General features: G+C 35.9%; 1 protein-coding gene across 1 annotated transcript; it reads right to left on the bottom strand.

Moving 5' to 3' along the window:
* Window positions 1–7,925: 7,925 nt before the first annotated feature.
* On the bottom strand, window positions 7,926–15,892 carry LOC145786152 (uncharacterized). Its single transcript, XM_082597802.1, has 12 exons — window positions 15,766–15,892; window positions 15,450–15,541; window positions 14,875–15,034; window positions 13,893–14,053; window positions 13,733–13,791; window positions 12,976–13,093; window positions 11,867–12,028; window positions 11,383–11,513; window positions 10,998–11,065; window positions 10,416–10,599; window positions 9,882–9,967; window positions 7,926–9,589 (listed from the first exon to the last, which is right to left on the bottom strand). The coding sequence occupies exons 1-12, from the start codon at window positions 15,887–15,889 to the stop codon at window positions 9,486–9,488; spliced, it is 1,449 nt and encodes a 482-aa protein (XP_082453928.1). The 5' UTR covers window positions 15,890–15,892; the 3' UTR covers window positions 7,926–9,485.
* Window positions 15,893–16,640: the final 748 nt, after the last annotated feature.

Here is a 16,640-nt window from a genome sequence, read left to right as displayed (position 1 = left end):
ATTTTTATCTAAAATACTCAAAAATAAGACTTGGCAACTCTTGTTTTGTTTGCTAAACATGTTTTGCGAATGATACAAAAATTTAAAATTTCCAGATAGCATGTTTTCAGGAGTGTTTAAATACTGTTCCAAAGGTCCCATTAAGTGTTTCATTGGTGACACATGGATGGGACCTTTAAAACAATGATATCTTTTTAAAAGTTTCTTGTCATAAATTATCAAAAGAAAAAAAATTAATTAATTGTGGAGGTAGGTTAGTCCCAAAATAATGTAAAAAAAAATTAGAAAATTTTAATTTAATTTGTGGACATTGTGGCCAATTAACAAAAACCGTTCCATAGGTTCCACATTTCCCCTACTCTGTTATGTAATTTTTATTCACTTTACTAACTCATAAAAATCTTCATTTCTGTGATTTCTTTTTTTAAGACATAGTCGTAGTTTGTTTTTCGAACTTTTTGCTTTTATTGACAACTCAAATAGAACATAAACTAAAAACAATTCAATAAAAACATTTTCATTGGTAGCATATTGCACAATTTTACATTTGAATAACCTTTACCTTTACTTACAGTATACTTCAAAATTACAACAGTACAAAATAAGCAATTCTTGCTTGCTCGTAGGTATTTAGTTTACAAATTAAACCAAAAAATTGCTTACATAGTTAAAAAAAACTTTTGAGATAGAGAGCCCACAAAATAATAGTGACGTGACGGAATTAGGTAACAGGTTTTTTGGTGGCACTTTCTCCTTTACGAGCAGCTAACATTGCAGCATAAAAACTGCAATGCCACAAGATAGTTCAGCTCTGTAGTAACTACAACCAATTTGAAGGCAAATAATGTTATGGCAAATTATAACGTTGCCTACTCTAGCCCTTTGTGAAAGGTCTTTTGCATATGATAGCCTACGCTACTGCTGCAATACTTCCTGATATCAGACCAGTCCACAGTTCACTTACATTTCATGCGAAGCTGGTATTGTGGAATCAGAAGTCGTAATTGTGCATCCAATGTTTAAAGATGACGTTATTCCTTCTGAATTCGAACTATGAGTAAATTTTAAAAGGACAAGCAGCATTGAAGAAAAATGCATCTTTAGTTTCACAAGTGTTTTCATGACAAATTTTCTATGCTGACATATAAGTATATCTTAGAATAAATACGCTGTTTGTAAAATAGAATCAGTTCTGTAATAAAATAAATTGGTAACTGAAATTTATTATTCATCTAAATAAATGGTTGAACAAATTTTTTTTTAGCTAATATAATCGGTAGCGCCAAGTCAAACACCACCAGACTCTATTCGTTCATCCTCGATGACGACACCCTTACCACCGGTCTGACAGTACAAAAGATAGGGGATTACCCCTCAACCGCCTCCTGACGGGCGACGGGCTATTCCGCTCAACTATGCACCAATGGAGAATGACTTCTTTCTCTACTTGTGAATGTGGTGCTGAGGAACTAATTGCAGACCACAGGATCAACGATTGCATCATCTTCAAGCCACCTAATAGAGTGGAAAGTCTGCATGTCTGGAATAATGCAACAAAATACTGGTTGTCCTCCAGTAGCTTTCCAGCTTAGCCCGGGAGCACTGTGAATCTGGTGTGATAAAAAGATAGTCCCTCGACCCCAGAGGCTCACACGACGATGACGACAATTCGTACTGCCAAAAAGAGAGACGTAATTATAATAGACCATTAGCTTCATTGTCGAAATGTAGAATTTTGAATAAAAAATATGCACAAAATTGGTCTAGGTTTGATATTTAATTTGCTAGAGAAGGTAGCGGCCTGTCCCTCATCAGCAGTGTTGTACGTTGACGGCGTCAACTTTTTGTTGACGCTGAGGCTAGCGCCGTCAGTTTATTTTTTAGTTGACGGAAGTGATAGCGCCGTCAACTATTTTGCCGATTTTAAGCGTCAAGCGCTATGTGTCATTTTTTGTTTTCATGGAAAATTTCGTTTTACAATGAGAGTTTCACAATGTATTCTGGCCAGCGCGACTCATCCGAATTACCGGCTTTCGCGTTGGTTGGAATGGCTCCCTGTAATACAAGCGGAAGAAGTTCGCCAAATGGTGATCACTCATATCGTGAGCAGTATCGAGAACGAGGGATCAGAGAGAGAAAGCAAAAAATCAATGAATGTCATTGCGGCGGTTGAAGAAACTTTATTTCAAGAGCTCTATCCCCTTGAAAAGAGCGATGTTGGTGCAGTGAACCTCGTTCAAATAAGATTTACCGTAGGCTATATGCTAAGCCATCACAGTAGCCTAACGTTTTCAAGGCTTGTTTTTGAAATGCAACACACCAATACCATTCAACGCTGTTGTGGAACGCATTTCGCTTGGAAAGGACATTATGCGTCCCAAACGCAGCAGGTTGTCAGACAAACGTTTTGAAATGCTTTTGTTTCTACAAAGAAGTAACTAATAAGCTTAAGCAGCTAATTACAATACAGTCTCAAAACATAAAACCTGCTCTTTATAGCTATTGTTAGCCTACACTTGATTGACATACTTCCGCTTTGTGAGACCCTGGCTAAAATAGCGCTAGAAATTAGCGCTGACGCTGACGCCGTCAATTTCTTTAAGAGCTGACGCAGTAGGCTGTTTTACGCTGTAAAGTTTTTACACAATTCGCGCTGACGCTGACTCCGTCAATTTATTTCATTGACGCGTACAACATTGCTCATCAGTCACACCCTCGAAAACAACCTGTCAATCAGACATCTCATTTAGTGAAAATTTTGATTGATAAAATAATCTTTCAGCGTCAACAAGTAACTTCTTTTCCTGTTAGACTTAACTGGCTATTTGCATTGAAGTAATTAGGTTTTTAAACCTTGATGTAACTCTGGTTAACCATTTTCAGTGATCGAGCAATATTTTAAACCAAATCAACAAAATCAACAAATCAACAAATAACTTGAGTTAATGCATGTTTGAGACAAATATTAGTAGTTGCGAAAAAGCCCTGATTAAAACGCACAAACATTTAAATTCGAGCTCTGCTGCTGCTAGTTTTCATGGACCATAATTCTATATGCAAGCTTTCTAATCGCTTTCAGTTGCATGCAGTAAATGCAACACAATAAACACGTCAAAAAATTTTCTTACAGTTAATTTCACTTCATATTCACATTGCTAGGGAGCAACTCAACCTCTCAGCAACAATCATTCTAAAGTAAGCAGCTTGCTAGCTGCAGAGTTCGTTTGACAGGCTTCCTTACAGATTTAACTGCACATCATATCCGGCTGTTGTAAGTAGAGCAGGCGCATGCTTTCTTCTGATTATTCGAGATGTTGACAATATGTTATAATGAACCATCTGGAGATTTCCTGCTCTGTGCATTGTTTTAAAGGGGAAATAAAGATGAAAAATGCCGTTATCAAAACATTTGCTGAACATCACAAGTTCAGTTTCAGCTTTTTAGGCTCTTGCTTTTTATTTAGAATAGTCATGTGCAATTCATCACATTTTACTTTCAACTCTTTTTCAGCTTTAAACATCTTGCTGTTTGCTTCTGTATGCCAATAAAACAATGGCTGCACCACACTATTGAGGTGGGTGGGTTATAGAAGCTCACTACACTGAAACATTCACATTAGCCTACTGAAGCTACTTCTCATAGTTTCATTTTATCACATTTTGGTAACTCCAATCCGAATATAAAACGTATTTCAGTTTCAACGACTCCTTCTACACAAAGCTAAATATTCATCATACTAACCAATGGCATTTTTTTTATATATTGCAGAAAAGCTCACCATGTTTTTTAAATCGGATATATCTGATAAACAGTCTCATTTAATTTCCAGTGATATTTTAGTTTTGTAGACACGCCTAAAATCGCACGTTTTCAGGTTCTAAATAAACGCTTTTCATATGTCGAATTTAGCGGAGAATTATTAGGCCCAAGCATGGAATCTTGCAAATGATGTATGATGATAGCACCAGGTTTATTGTTTGATCGAAAAGCTAATTGATATACAAAGTGGAAGCTAATCTACAAAAGAAACATTCTGTCTGGCGACGCTGGAACGATGTAAAAAAGAAAAGTTTTGCGGGCAGGGAGCTATATGTGTGCAATGCATTATTGCAGTATGATAGAACCGTAGTTTAAGCAATTTATTGCTTTTGTTACAGTGTCATTTGAATGACTAAGGTACCAGTTTTGAATTTGGATGGTTTTTGTTTACACGATCTGGAAGTTTCGTCAGAAAGAGAATGAGGCCAGAGTGCCAGATGTTTCGATGAAAATTAACTGCAGCAGTACTGTAGTATAGACGTGAGGGTTGCGAGTTACACTGATTTCCTGTATACAGCTTGTGTGCAATCACGACAAACAAGTGGATAAAATTACCGATTTTGTACAAGGCTTGGTTTGAAAAGGATTAGGAGTCCTTCAGCTATGATGTTTAAATACTGCTTGTAAAACATAACACCATGTTGTGTTCTCCTTAACCAAGATTAACTTTTGTCATATGGATTTCGATACCCACATGCAATTTCCTAATAAAAACGTAGGTCTGTTTGAAGTGAAACAAATTTACGACTTGATAAGCAACGAGGAACAAACATTTTCACAACACCGCAGAGCTTCACCTTTCTCCCATACGTATCGTCAATGCAGCTGCTCTGATAAACCCTCTTGTAGCAAGGGTGTCATATGTGGTACGACATGCTTTGTCAACTATTATAAGGTCTGCTTGAATAGATGCTTTTGACTTCTTTGCAGCAGAACATTGATTGGTCTCTATAAACTGTTGCTCTTTTTGTACGTTTCTGAAACCTCGTGGAATTTATCTAGCTTACAAATTAAAACTCCTTACATTAAAAATGTCAGGCAACTCAAAAATTGAAAAAATAAAGACAACTAAATGGATGAAAAAAAGTATTGTACTGGAGCTACTTTGAAAAAAACAGCAAACTGTTTGTTTTTAAACCTAACCTGCCAGATTTTTAAACAAATCTTATGAAGAAGCATGTACCGTAGTATCTTTTCCGCCTGGGGACGCACCAGCTGCAGCATACAGTGCAGTGAAGACCTTCTCATAAATGACAGTACGCACCATCGCAGCTTTCTGGCTACACTACTGCTTATGTTTTCATTTGTTTGAACTCCAAGTTAGTTTTACTAGTTTTCATCTAGCCACTGAAATTGATCACTGCAGTATTGCTCTTGTCACCAACAAACAGATGATCAAACAGAACCTACTCATCAATAATGTATAAACGGCATAGAGTTTGCAATACGTCCGTGTGGCATTTTGCTCTAACAATAGCATGCTCAAACTACTGTATTTGATCAAATTGCGTTAAGCTATATAGCCTACCAGCGTATATGTTTCAGTTTACCTATTGTGGAACTGTAAGCAACTAGAGCAAGTGGCCTATAGCCTAACCAGTGCAATGTAGCCTACATGCTATCACCAGCTTTCAAGACGTAACTGAATGCGTCCCACTACTTTGCTAAAATGTTTTTAGCCTAAGCAAATTTTTTGAGACAAAATAAATAAAACAAGAAATTAAAAATTTGCAAGCTATTTTCACACTAGTTTCGCACTCACACTATTTTCACACACTAAAAATTTGATAACTATTTTCACACTAGTTAGCTTGCACCAGAAAACCATAAAATTGTTTCATAGTTGAACAAAACATATCTCTTGGTAGAAAAACACAAGCCAAACCGCTTGCTACTTTTCGTTGTTGAACTAAAGAGATTGCAGGGCAACACTAAAAGGCGGAAACGCGGAAATCAGCCGGCGTGAAATGGCGTATTGTCCGCAGAAGTAACGTTTTAACACCGATGTAGAAAACGCGGAAATACGATCTTGGATTCCTAAACAGGAAAAAGGCGGAAATGCAATTTTCACCAACAACTCAATACCGAACATTATCTTATGTTGAAATATTATTGAAAGATATTGTTTAGAAGCAATTGTGAGGTCATTAAATACTTTGACTGTTTTAATTCCGCAGTTATTGGAGTAAATTTCAAAATTTACTGGAATTTATTGAAATAGGATAAAGGCAGAAATGCGATTTTTAGCCACAACTCAATACCGAACATTTTCTTATGTTGAAATATCATTGAGTTATTGCTATGTTAAACAATATGGACGCCAAGATCGTATTTCCGCATTTTCCACATCGGCATTAAATCGCTACTTCTGCGGACAATACGCCATTTCACGCCCGGCTTATTTCCGCGTTTCCGCATTTCCACCTTTTAGTGTTTCCCGAAATTGCAGAAAGAAAAGAAGGGCTGATGCCCAACAATCAGCAGCAAGGCAGACTGCTCTGTGCATATGTTTAATGTCGCATGCTCATTCTCACAACATCGACAGTGGCATCCACAGTGGCTTACTTTGGGAACTGTGACAGGATACCCGAATCCCACCATATTAAATAACCTTGCTATTCGTGCAGGCGTTCAAACCATTGAGTTTTGTTTCAAAAAAACTGCCTTGTTCCTTGATAGACTGTTACTTAGGCTAAATCTTCTTTTCTACTCCAGACTATCTTCTTCCATCCAAATAAGCATTCCCTTAGATAGAAATCAAAACACCCAAAATTGTGCTAACAGCTCAACTTCCACAAAAGCTGAAAAGCAAGAAGCAAACTTTACTTCAGACTGAGTGGAAGGCAGAGTGAAGTTTTTTACATCATGAAATTTTTCGTAAATTCAAAATACTGCTGCAAATTGATTAAATTGATTTGTACGAAAAAATTTGCAGTAACAAAGCCAAGCCACGAAACGAAAAATGTGCATCGTGGCCAGAAATATGGTAAATGCACTTAGCGTTAGGACTTTCAAAACACCTTCGATTGTTCGTGCAATTTCTGTTTCACCGATCTGGATGTAAATTTAATGTATTATTGGGAAAAGGATTTGACTTTCGCCATAGTTTTGTTCATAGCTTCCTCTGTAGACCATACTTTACAAAGTGCATTTAATTGTCTTTTTTTAAATAAATCTTTTCATTTGAACCAAAAATGTATCCGAAAATTTCCCCAGTTGACTTAAGACCTCTTGCATATTTTTCTTGAATGAGTTTATGTGAAAAACGTGACTGAAAATGCAAAGCAAGTAGATTTTGCATAGTCTTTATGGAAACAGCTGTTGCTAATTTTTCTTTATCTAACTGTATAAATTAATTTGCTTGAGCAAAAACGTCTTGACAAAAAAGCAGTGCAGCGGATAAATTCAGTATAAACACCTTTTGGTCAAAAACAAAGGCTTTGCAGGAAATTTGTGCCAAGTTAATTTCCGGAAGCAATGAGCTCGTCCAAAAACAACTGCAATTCAGTTTGAAAAAAAGGTTTTGAGTTTGGCATATATACCAGGGAATGCATTTTCAAATCGTTTGCAAACCCAAAAGAAAGGGAAAAATCCAACTCTGATGGGGAAAATATGATATACACAAAACCAAATTATTATATAGCTTAAATGTTTCTTAGTGAGTCTGAAATTTAGCAATGCACAAAAGCTTCGCTATTGTAGGCTATAATGAAGACCTTCAATAAGTTTACCTATCGCGCTTGTTATATTACAATGCAAAGCACACTGTTTACTTAGCCTACTGCTTTGGATATTTTCAAGCCAATTATTACAGTACCGTACTTACACAATCTATAATAAGATTTTTTTTCAGAATTTTTTTTAGTAAATGACAGATTTTAAAATTGACATTTTTTTATAGTTTATTTTTAAAAAGCTGGAAACCGAAAATCGAATTACTAAATTCAGGAAATTTTTGTATCCGAAATACTGGGATTTAAATTCCAAAAAGTGTTTTTGTAGCTTACGAAGTGTCAATTACTTTGATTTTCTGAGGCTGTCCATAGTAATTACAACAGTCAACAGTATGTAAGGTTACACGATATAAAAGGCTGTAAATCACAAGTTTCATTTTATTGGTTTAAAGCGTCCAACGACAATAAAAACAAAAACATGAACAAAAAACATTAGAAGAGTTAAAATTACAAATGTTGCAGGCATGTAAAAAATACAAAAACTTAGAGGACATGATTTCAACAAGAAGTTGTTTTTAATGTATTTACAGGCATCAACTTTTTTGACACCATCTGCAGTTTGTATTATTTTGGCTCATTTTCAGCTCTTTCAAATAACAGATCATTTGTCATTTCTCATCAAATAAAAAGTCGTTTTTACATTGCATCAACCTCTACAGACGTAAAACTAATGTAAAAAAATCGCTTTCGCTGTTCAACTCAGGGACTGGGGGAAAAAACAGCAAATGGATTAGAGCAGCACGAAAATCGTTTTCGAGAAAGCATAAAGTTATTTTGATATGCTGGTAAGAAAACGGAGTTTCTTCCAACTTGAGTTAAAAATCATTCACAATACTTCAGCATCACGTTTATGCACAACATTTATTTGTTAAGTTGGCGTGAAAGTGACGACACTTGATTTGCAATGCATGTGAGATAACGTGCTGCTACACACAAATATCACAATGTTTGCTGCAAAATGTAAAGTTTTCATTCATTTATTGTACATGCACCAATATTAAATAAACAAAATGATCCAGTTTTCTCAAAAAAGCCTATTCAAGTTTGATTTTATTTAGTTTGTTCCTCTAAAGCAGGAGTTTCCAAATTTCTTTCGGCCACAGACCACTATTTGTGAATTTTTTTGGGCCACGGACCACTTTTTTTCGTAAACAACTTTTCAACTGCAACGAAGGTGCAACAAGTAATATTTACGATACTGGACTGGATAGCAAAAGCTTTCGATATCATTTAAGTTGTAAAAAACTGTGGCAATTATCTTTGACAGAGTAGCCTATAAAGTACTGTACAACGTATATGTGTAACTTTTTGATTTCTTGTCATATCGCCACGGACCACCTGTGCAGTCGTCGCGGACCACAGTTTGGGAAACCCTGGTCTAAACCACTCAGCCGAAAAAACGACTAATTTACTGTTTGGCCAGTAGTTTTCAAAAAAGGCTTTGTAAAACTGTTGGTTTTTACAAAAAACTCCAAAGAGGTTCAGGAGATCGGTTTCATTACAAACTAAATTCTTGCATCATTTTAATAGCAAATTGTTAATAACCCTGTTGTGCTGAAAAGACTGAGCAAGGGCAAGTAATTCTTTGTACATGACAAAGCATTGACATATAAACAACATAATAGATGAGATGATAAAATTGCTTGTGCAAACTTGAGCACGGTAACATAAGTTAATTGTAACGTTTTTACTACATGAACAGTTGGCAGATACTAGAAAATAAAAGCATTTTCCAGGCTACTACTCACGTCCGACTTACATACGACACTTTGCACTTAGGTAAAACAAAGATTTGAAAACTGATTTTTTACAAACGTTTTCCCAGTTGTGAGTAGGAAAATTCAAGCCGAGTGTCTTCATCGAAGTCACCATGACATGATTGTTCAGAAGATATTTTTAGATTGTTCAGTTTTTGTCTAGGCTGTTGTGTTTCATCGAATAAATATAAGAATGGAAGATTCAATGTCATTGATTGATCTTCCTGTTCTTGATGGAGTCGTTTGGTTCCCCCTGTCTCCAGCAACTCCGGCCCAACCTAAAAAGTTCAAAATTGACAAGAAAAGTTTTGAAAAGTATCTTTCACTTTCATTGAGAGCAAATACGACATTTTTCATCAACAAATCACCAATAAAGAGAAACTTACCTTCAAAACGTGTCCAACACATAATGAATTATAGTCACTCAAACAAGAAACTCAAGCGGTTTCTCGCATCATATTCAGCAAATCGATCTAATGAACTATTCAGTGCATCAATAACAGTAAGAACACTCTTTTCCACAGTATTTCAACATATGAGCAAACTGTACGTTTTCATTCCAAAACTTACCAGCGAAATCGCCACACTCATCTATATCCAAGTTTGCTGTGCTTGATCCGCCAATGCAAATTTGTTCAGGGTTGTTAGTTCTCACCCTAAACAACAAAAACATGGGGGGTTTTGATGGTCGTCAAGTTATGCAAAAATAGATACGCAAATTGTACAAAACTTGCCCAACGTGATATGTAATCAGATAACTGACCAACATCAGGTAATTTAGGCTACAACAGTTCTGATTAGTCACAAATCCACTTTATAGGCATTGGCAAACTTACAAATGACGCGTCACGAATTTCAAAACTGTGAAAGGAAATATTGTCACACATCGCACAACAGTTAACTTACATGATACGTAACTTAAGTCAAAAGCAAAGTGTGCACTTCCGCGTTTTATTTTTTAACGATCTACCGTACGAAACGCAGCCTCAATGGGTTGATCTATGACACTGCATGAGTTACACGATTTAAACCAAACGCAATCTCAGCAACAGAATCAAAACAACTTACTGCTGAACAATATTAATAGCCCAATAGTTAACTTACCCTACCCCTGGACATATGGCGTTTGGCAGACCAACTGAATTAAACGCTCGAAACTGAATATAACCTGGATCCACCAAACCTCTGTGAATTGTTGGAATGCCACTCATTACTTTATCATTGTTCCCGACTGCATAACGTACCGGAGTGACAATGTGGGGGATAGTTACTTCAAAACGGAAGTCTTCTGAAACAATAAGAAACACCAGTTTAACCGTGTTTGTGTTTTTTATAGTAGGCTATTTGCAAAGCAAGAACAAAATAAATTAGCCAGTGTAATATTTTTTTCATATAGATTTGTTGAGTTGTTGTATTACGAAACACTGGCAACGCTTCAACCGTCAGAGAACTGTCATCAGCAAAATGTAAAACGTTGATTTAGCCCGCGATAAAAGTGTAACCGACCAATAAGGTCAGATACTTTTTAATTTTATGCAAATGTGGCATTTATCGTATTTTTTTCAACAATGGTTGCCATCTTGAATGGCTGCCTGATAGTTGTCGCAAGTCGCAACCCTCTTACTCTCATTTTAGACCACTGTTTTATGGCATCGCCTGTGTCAACTAATAAACATGGATACTTACTAGCTGAACTCATATAAATCATCAAAATTGTTTCGATTTCTTGTGGTGTTACCAGCTCTCCACGTAGTCTGTTGATACGCAAGTTGCATCAAAATAGCATCAATCATCTTGCATTTAGGCTACAATTTTCGACTAATAAAATAATATAGCTTTGGTAGAGAGTTTAATTTGTTGAACAGCGGGTTTAACATGTTTTATTACAAAGAGATATTACATAATTAAAAATCAACTCAAACGTTTTCAACACGTACGAGTGTCCCCATCAGGAATTACTTAAATCTGCAATATACTGTACATAAAATGAAAATTTTAAGATAAATCTGACTATGCACTGTAACTGTAACGACGCTCTGGACTGAAAAGCCCCTGGCAGCAACCGACTTACTTTGAGAGCAGTGTGTATCCAACTATAACATTTCTAGGGCTTCCTGGATACCGAACCACATTAATAGCGCTCAGTGTCGTGTCTTGCCAGTTAAACCTATTTATACTAGTTGGAAAAGAACTGTTCCACATCTAAAATTAAAGCAATTGAAGACGTTAAATCAATGTAAAAAGAACACCGCGCATCCCAGTGGATCATCAGTTGAATTATAGGAAAATTTGATGAAAAGTTTAGGAACGAAGTTTTGTTTTGGAATTAAAAAAGAAACTAGTTTAGAATTTAGTAGAAGAATTATTTATTTAATTTAAAATTAAAATTTAGTATTTTAGAATTAAAAAAGGTTTTAGTAAAAAGATTTTAATAGGTGAGTATTGTTGAACATGATTAAAAAAAATCCAGGCTCTTTTGCTTATGCAATGTTACACAAGCCAAGATTAAATAAAAATTGTTTGTATTTTGATAACTTTGAAGCTCTTGAACCTACCGATTTGCTCCCGAAATAAAAATAGACCTCACAAACAGAAGGATCACCCGAATTGTGGATATTAAAAGCGGAATATTGGCCGACCATTTGGCCATTGACAATCGGTCGATCAGTATACGTCACTACTGTCCCTCGACCATCGGCACCGAAGTCAGAAACAACCTGTTGAAAATTTCCACTGTTTTGTATTATTATTATTTTTTTAAAGAATTATAGAAAAGTGGAAATCGAAAGGTAAACACTGCAAACGCTAGAAAGGAATAGAACGAGTTTATGTCGGCAAAGACTTTGAGATTCTCGGTATGAGCGTTTAACTCGCTGAAGATCGCAAGGTTTAAAAAGTGACCATGATATAAAGTTAGAAGTTGCCACAGCAACCCTGAAAGGCAACATCTTGTAGAACAAAAAGGAAGTTTATGCTGATTAGTAAAATTCCTTTTTGTTCAGTATTCCAGGCAGGTTTAGTGCTCAACATTAGTAAGAGTGGCTGTTAGATATTAGAGTACTATTAGCATAACTTGGGGGTGGGATCAAAATCATTGAATTCCAACATCTAATTCAGGAAGTTCAGAAAGGCCAAAAGTTTTTCTTGTGCATAGCAGTGACTGTGAGTAGATTTATTTGGCAAACTTTCCTGTTTTGTTTTAGAACAAAAACTAATATTTTTATTTTTAAAAAAGACTGGATTGCGTAAGTCCTGTAACAGTGAGAAACCTCAAAACATGAAACAGGCCCATTCACTTCTATACATTGTCGGTTTTGCTACAGTCGAAGCCACGATACATGCGTGGCTTGCATATTCAGCGTCATATTGTAAATTGCTTAAAATCACCAAGTCAACAACGATTGTTTTGTGCAGGCACCCTCCGCCTTAGGACGCGTTGCTTATTAACAAACAGCGAACATAACCAATAAGAAGTCCCTGGTTCATTTTTTACCCTGAATAAAAGCAAGGAGGCTCCCAATTTAAATTTTTTATCAATGAGTGTGGAGACTGGAGAGTGCTACCCTGCCTCTTGTCAGCTAGTTACCGCCACCGGTTTCAGCATAAGGTTCGAATGATGGGCCTTGCTGAAGAAATTAACAAAATGCCACAAAAACAAACGAACCTGAAATTCAAAGGAATCCACATCGGCTTGAACGTTATTCAGCCCAGAACCAATCCAAGCCAAGGCGAGGAACGGGTGAGTTTGAACACTTTTGACTTCTACTCCATTTGCGTACAAACTAGAAACATCAGACTTTCAATCAACATAAATGCTTCTGATTGAAAACGTTTAGAAAGTATTTTTCTTTTTTTGTCAATTCTCAAAGCATTGGTAGATAATCATGAAAATCTCACATTGTAAGGCCACAACAAATTTCTTTAAAGAAGCCGTCAGTAATTTCAACGTAAACTTCCCACAATAATATTGTCAGCACACATTTTGTTGTTGTTGAAATCATCAGGGCTCACAGTCAGTAATCTCACAGTCAATTTAGTTTCAATTTAACTGTCAGAACGGCCAGAAACTATCGGTGCATCAAACTCCTCAAAGTAAAAGAAGACTGAGCAAAATATTACACAACTTTCGAATCCATTGATCGCCTTGTTTTAGTCTTCGTTTCAAGAACCAGTGCGCCTTTGTTTAGATTGTAAGTCAGGCCATGCCAAAAATATTAAAACTATAGTAACTAGTCTAATCTAAAACTAGTCTAGCTGTTAATTGCCTTCGCTCTTTTGTAAAGCTAGAAGAAAAGTAAGGGCAAGAAAGTGGCCATGCATCGTAAATTTGATACAGAAGCAAACAAGTGAAAACAGTAGCAACCTGAAAACAACAAAATTAGCCATGTGACTGTATGTATTATTATATGTAGACTGCTCACAAGTAAGGTGTGTTGTACGTCATCCTCGTAAAAAAGTTTCCATTTATTCTGAAGAATACCTGGATAAATATAAAAATCAAATGGTAATCTCTTTATGCAAAAACAATGTTGTTTAAAAACAAATAAGCGAGTTGTTTCCATTCTACAACAGGCTGATCACCTTGTTTCCTTCATCATACATATCTCCACCCCCGTCCACAATGACATTGTTAGCCGTTGGGTTGTCGTATGTGTACTCGTACCAGTTTTGTATGATGGAACTGGTTGTTTCGGGGGTTAAGTTCTCAGCAATTGAGTCAAATAGTGGATTAAGACCCCCAACTGAAATTTAGAAAAAAGTTTTCCAATTTTATATTAAAATAAGCATACATTTAAAAAAATTGGAAACAAGAAGAAATGTCATCAAAATGATGAGCAGATTTGCATTCAAACAAATCAAATTTAAAAACTCTTTAGTTTTAAACTTGGCCTCATCAGAACAACAACAACAATGATATGATGCACAGTAACATACATGAAAAACGATGTGGCAACAGCGCAAACACCACCAATGCAAACGCATTCATCACAAGACAATATCGCCATTCGAAAAAAAGATTTTGCAGGCTCTCCCGAAGATGGGTTGGAAAGTGCAGCTTCCGTTTGAGTGAAAGACATTTTATTATGAGCAATAGTTAAGACTTGATTTTGGTTTGCTCGGCGAACTTTTTTGTTTATTCATTTGCATATTTTTCAGTCAGCAACATTTACATTATTTGTTCTAACAGTTGCAATCTATACTTTGTTAATAATAATAATATTGGTTTTTATATAGCGCTATATCCATCTCAGATATGCGTTGTTCCTTAGCGCCTTACAATGCAGACATTGAAGACTGAAAAGTTTAGGTGTTCATCAGGACAATTATCGTTTCTATCACGAGTTGTAACGTTCATCTGATGAAAGTAAAAAGTGACAGTAAAAGCAACGACAAACAGGTTGATTTATTGCTTCACTGACGTTTTGAGCACTATGACAATGCGCATCCTCAGAGCAAACAACATACAAAATAAAATTTACATATTTATAACTGCAGAACGGTTGAAGGCAAAAACAATGAAGCACGCAGACATTGTCATTGCACGAACAAAGTTTTTACTCACTTTCTCTTACAAGCGGCAGTTTTTCCAGAAATAAACTTTGCAAGTTTCCTCCATACTTTTTTAAAAAGCTATTGGTTGTGTAATACTTTAAAAAAGCTGAACTGCTGATCTCAGGTATGTCTTTTCCATTAGGGACATGCCATAGCATGATATCGGAAGCCTGAGGACAAAACATATTTTTGAATTAATGAAACACGTTTTTAATATGACTCAGCAAGAAGAAGAAGTCTTAAATTAAACTATCAACTGAGAAACGTTTTTTGAAAAGATTGTTTTTGAAACTTGTGTGGTTTTTGGGTGTTGAATTTGATCTCAGATTAAGAAAAAAGTTGCCACTTTAGTTCAATCTTCTTTTGCACATTTTTAAAAGACCTTTTGATCAAAAGAGTTTTAACAAGCCAAACTTAGCCAAACTTTTCTGGGCTGGATGCCGTTCAGAATCCATGTCGTAATGTTTTCCTTTCAAAGATTACCTGTTACATCGTCTATTATCTCTTGCAATGTTTCGGTCAACTTTGACAAAACTAAAGATCTTTTCTGTTTTGTAAAGTTCCATATTGCAATAGGGTACTTACGTTTAGAGCAAAATATGCCGGATTTTTATAGTCATCGCTTGTTACGCCTTCTACGTTTCCGAAAAAGTTTTTATTTTCCCAGTTTCTTGAACCTGTAAGTGAAAGAAAATAATGTTTGAATTTGTCATCTAACAATCAATGCTTTGTTCTCAACATGATGCGTCTTTGTGAAACAGATAATCTTGAAATAGCTCTTTCTAAAGGTGGTGTGTATACTGTAGCTACTGGTTTTAAACCACTGGTTTACTTGAGTTACTTAGCTTAATAATTTAGAATTAGTGATCTACTATACAAGCTAAGTGACTCAGCGCCTTACCAAGGACCCCATTTCCGGATGTTCCTTGCTCACTTGACCATTTATCTCCAGCTGTGCATTTTCCATCAATGTTATTTTCATGAACGGAAGCTACTAAGGTCCAACCCCCTCCAGCCGTGCTCATATCACAATATACCTACAACACGAAAATACTATAATGGTTAAGTCTATTTAGAACAAATCATTATTTATTATATTACTTGAAGTAACCTGGAGTAAGTTTTCTTGAAACCGATTGGGTTTGTTCAATTACAAAACACCGAATAAAAATCATCTACTTTGGATATTTGAACAATACAACCAGACACAAACGAAATCAAACACAAAATGAACAGGCTAATAATAATGCTATTTAGGCTGGTTCATAACTGTATGAGTGTTCAATTCTTAAGGGAGCCAAAAAAGATCTTTTTCCAAGTTGCTACACGTCATCAAGCTCGATATTTTTTTTAGTCTCGGTTGTACTAATGTTGCACTTAATGAGCAAAAGTTGATAGTTTGCAATCTAAAAGTATGGTACATTATCTGATGTGAAACTCAAAATAAAATAAATGTTGTAGGCTACGTGACAAACTGTGTTGGCTTCGACGTTTTGTCAATCAGACACGATCGACTGGTTTGACTTCACATTTACAGCAAGTTGCTGTCAGCAACTGGTTTTGTGAGCTGCCACGCGTTGGAGAAGTAACCATCAGACTTCTTAATCAAATTGCTTGAAGAAGTTCACCGTGGCTAGTTGATGAAACGTCAAATTAAGTGCAGATTATTACGTTCGACATTTTGTGATAGTCTAGCATTAGGTAGCCTAAACACAACAAAACATGCTTTAGGTTTTAAAACGTTTTAAGAAGCTAGATAAAGTTTACAAAAACAGT

Source organism: Aplidium turbinatum, chromosome 17 (assembly GCF_918807975.1).
Source record: "Aplidium turbinatum chromosome 17, kaAplTurb1.1, whole genome shotgun sequence".
Classification (NCBI taxonomy): domain Eukaryota; kingdom Metazoa; phylum Chordata; class Ascidiacea; order Aplousobranchia; family Polyclinidae; genus Aplidium; species Aplidium turbinatum.
This window is presented reverse-complemented; position numbering and strand designations above follow the sequence as displayed.

Coding starts and splice junctions, on each gene's coding strand:
- LOC145786152 (XM_082597802.1), bottom strand. CDS start 15,889: ATGAGCACGGCTGGAGGGGGTTGGACCTTAGTAGCTTCCGTTCATGAA. Junction 12,029..12,975: donor TGGATTCCTTTGAATTTCAG/GTTCGTTTGTTT, acceptor AATTTTCAACAG/GTTGTTTCTGACTTCGGTGC. Junction 9,968..10,415: donor GCCATATGTCCAGGGGTAGG/GTAAGTTAACTA, acceptor TTTGTTGTTTAG/GGTGAGAACTAACAACCCTG.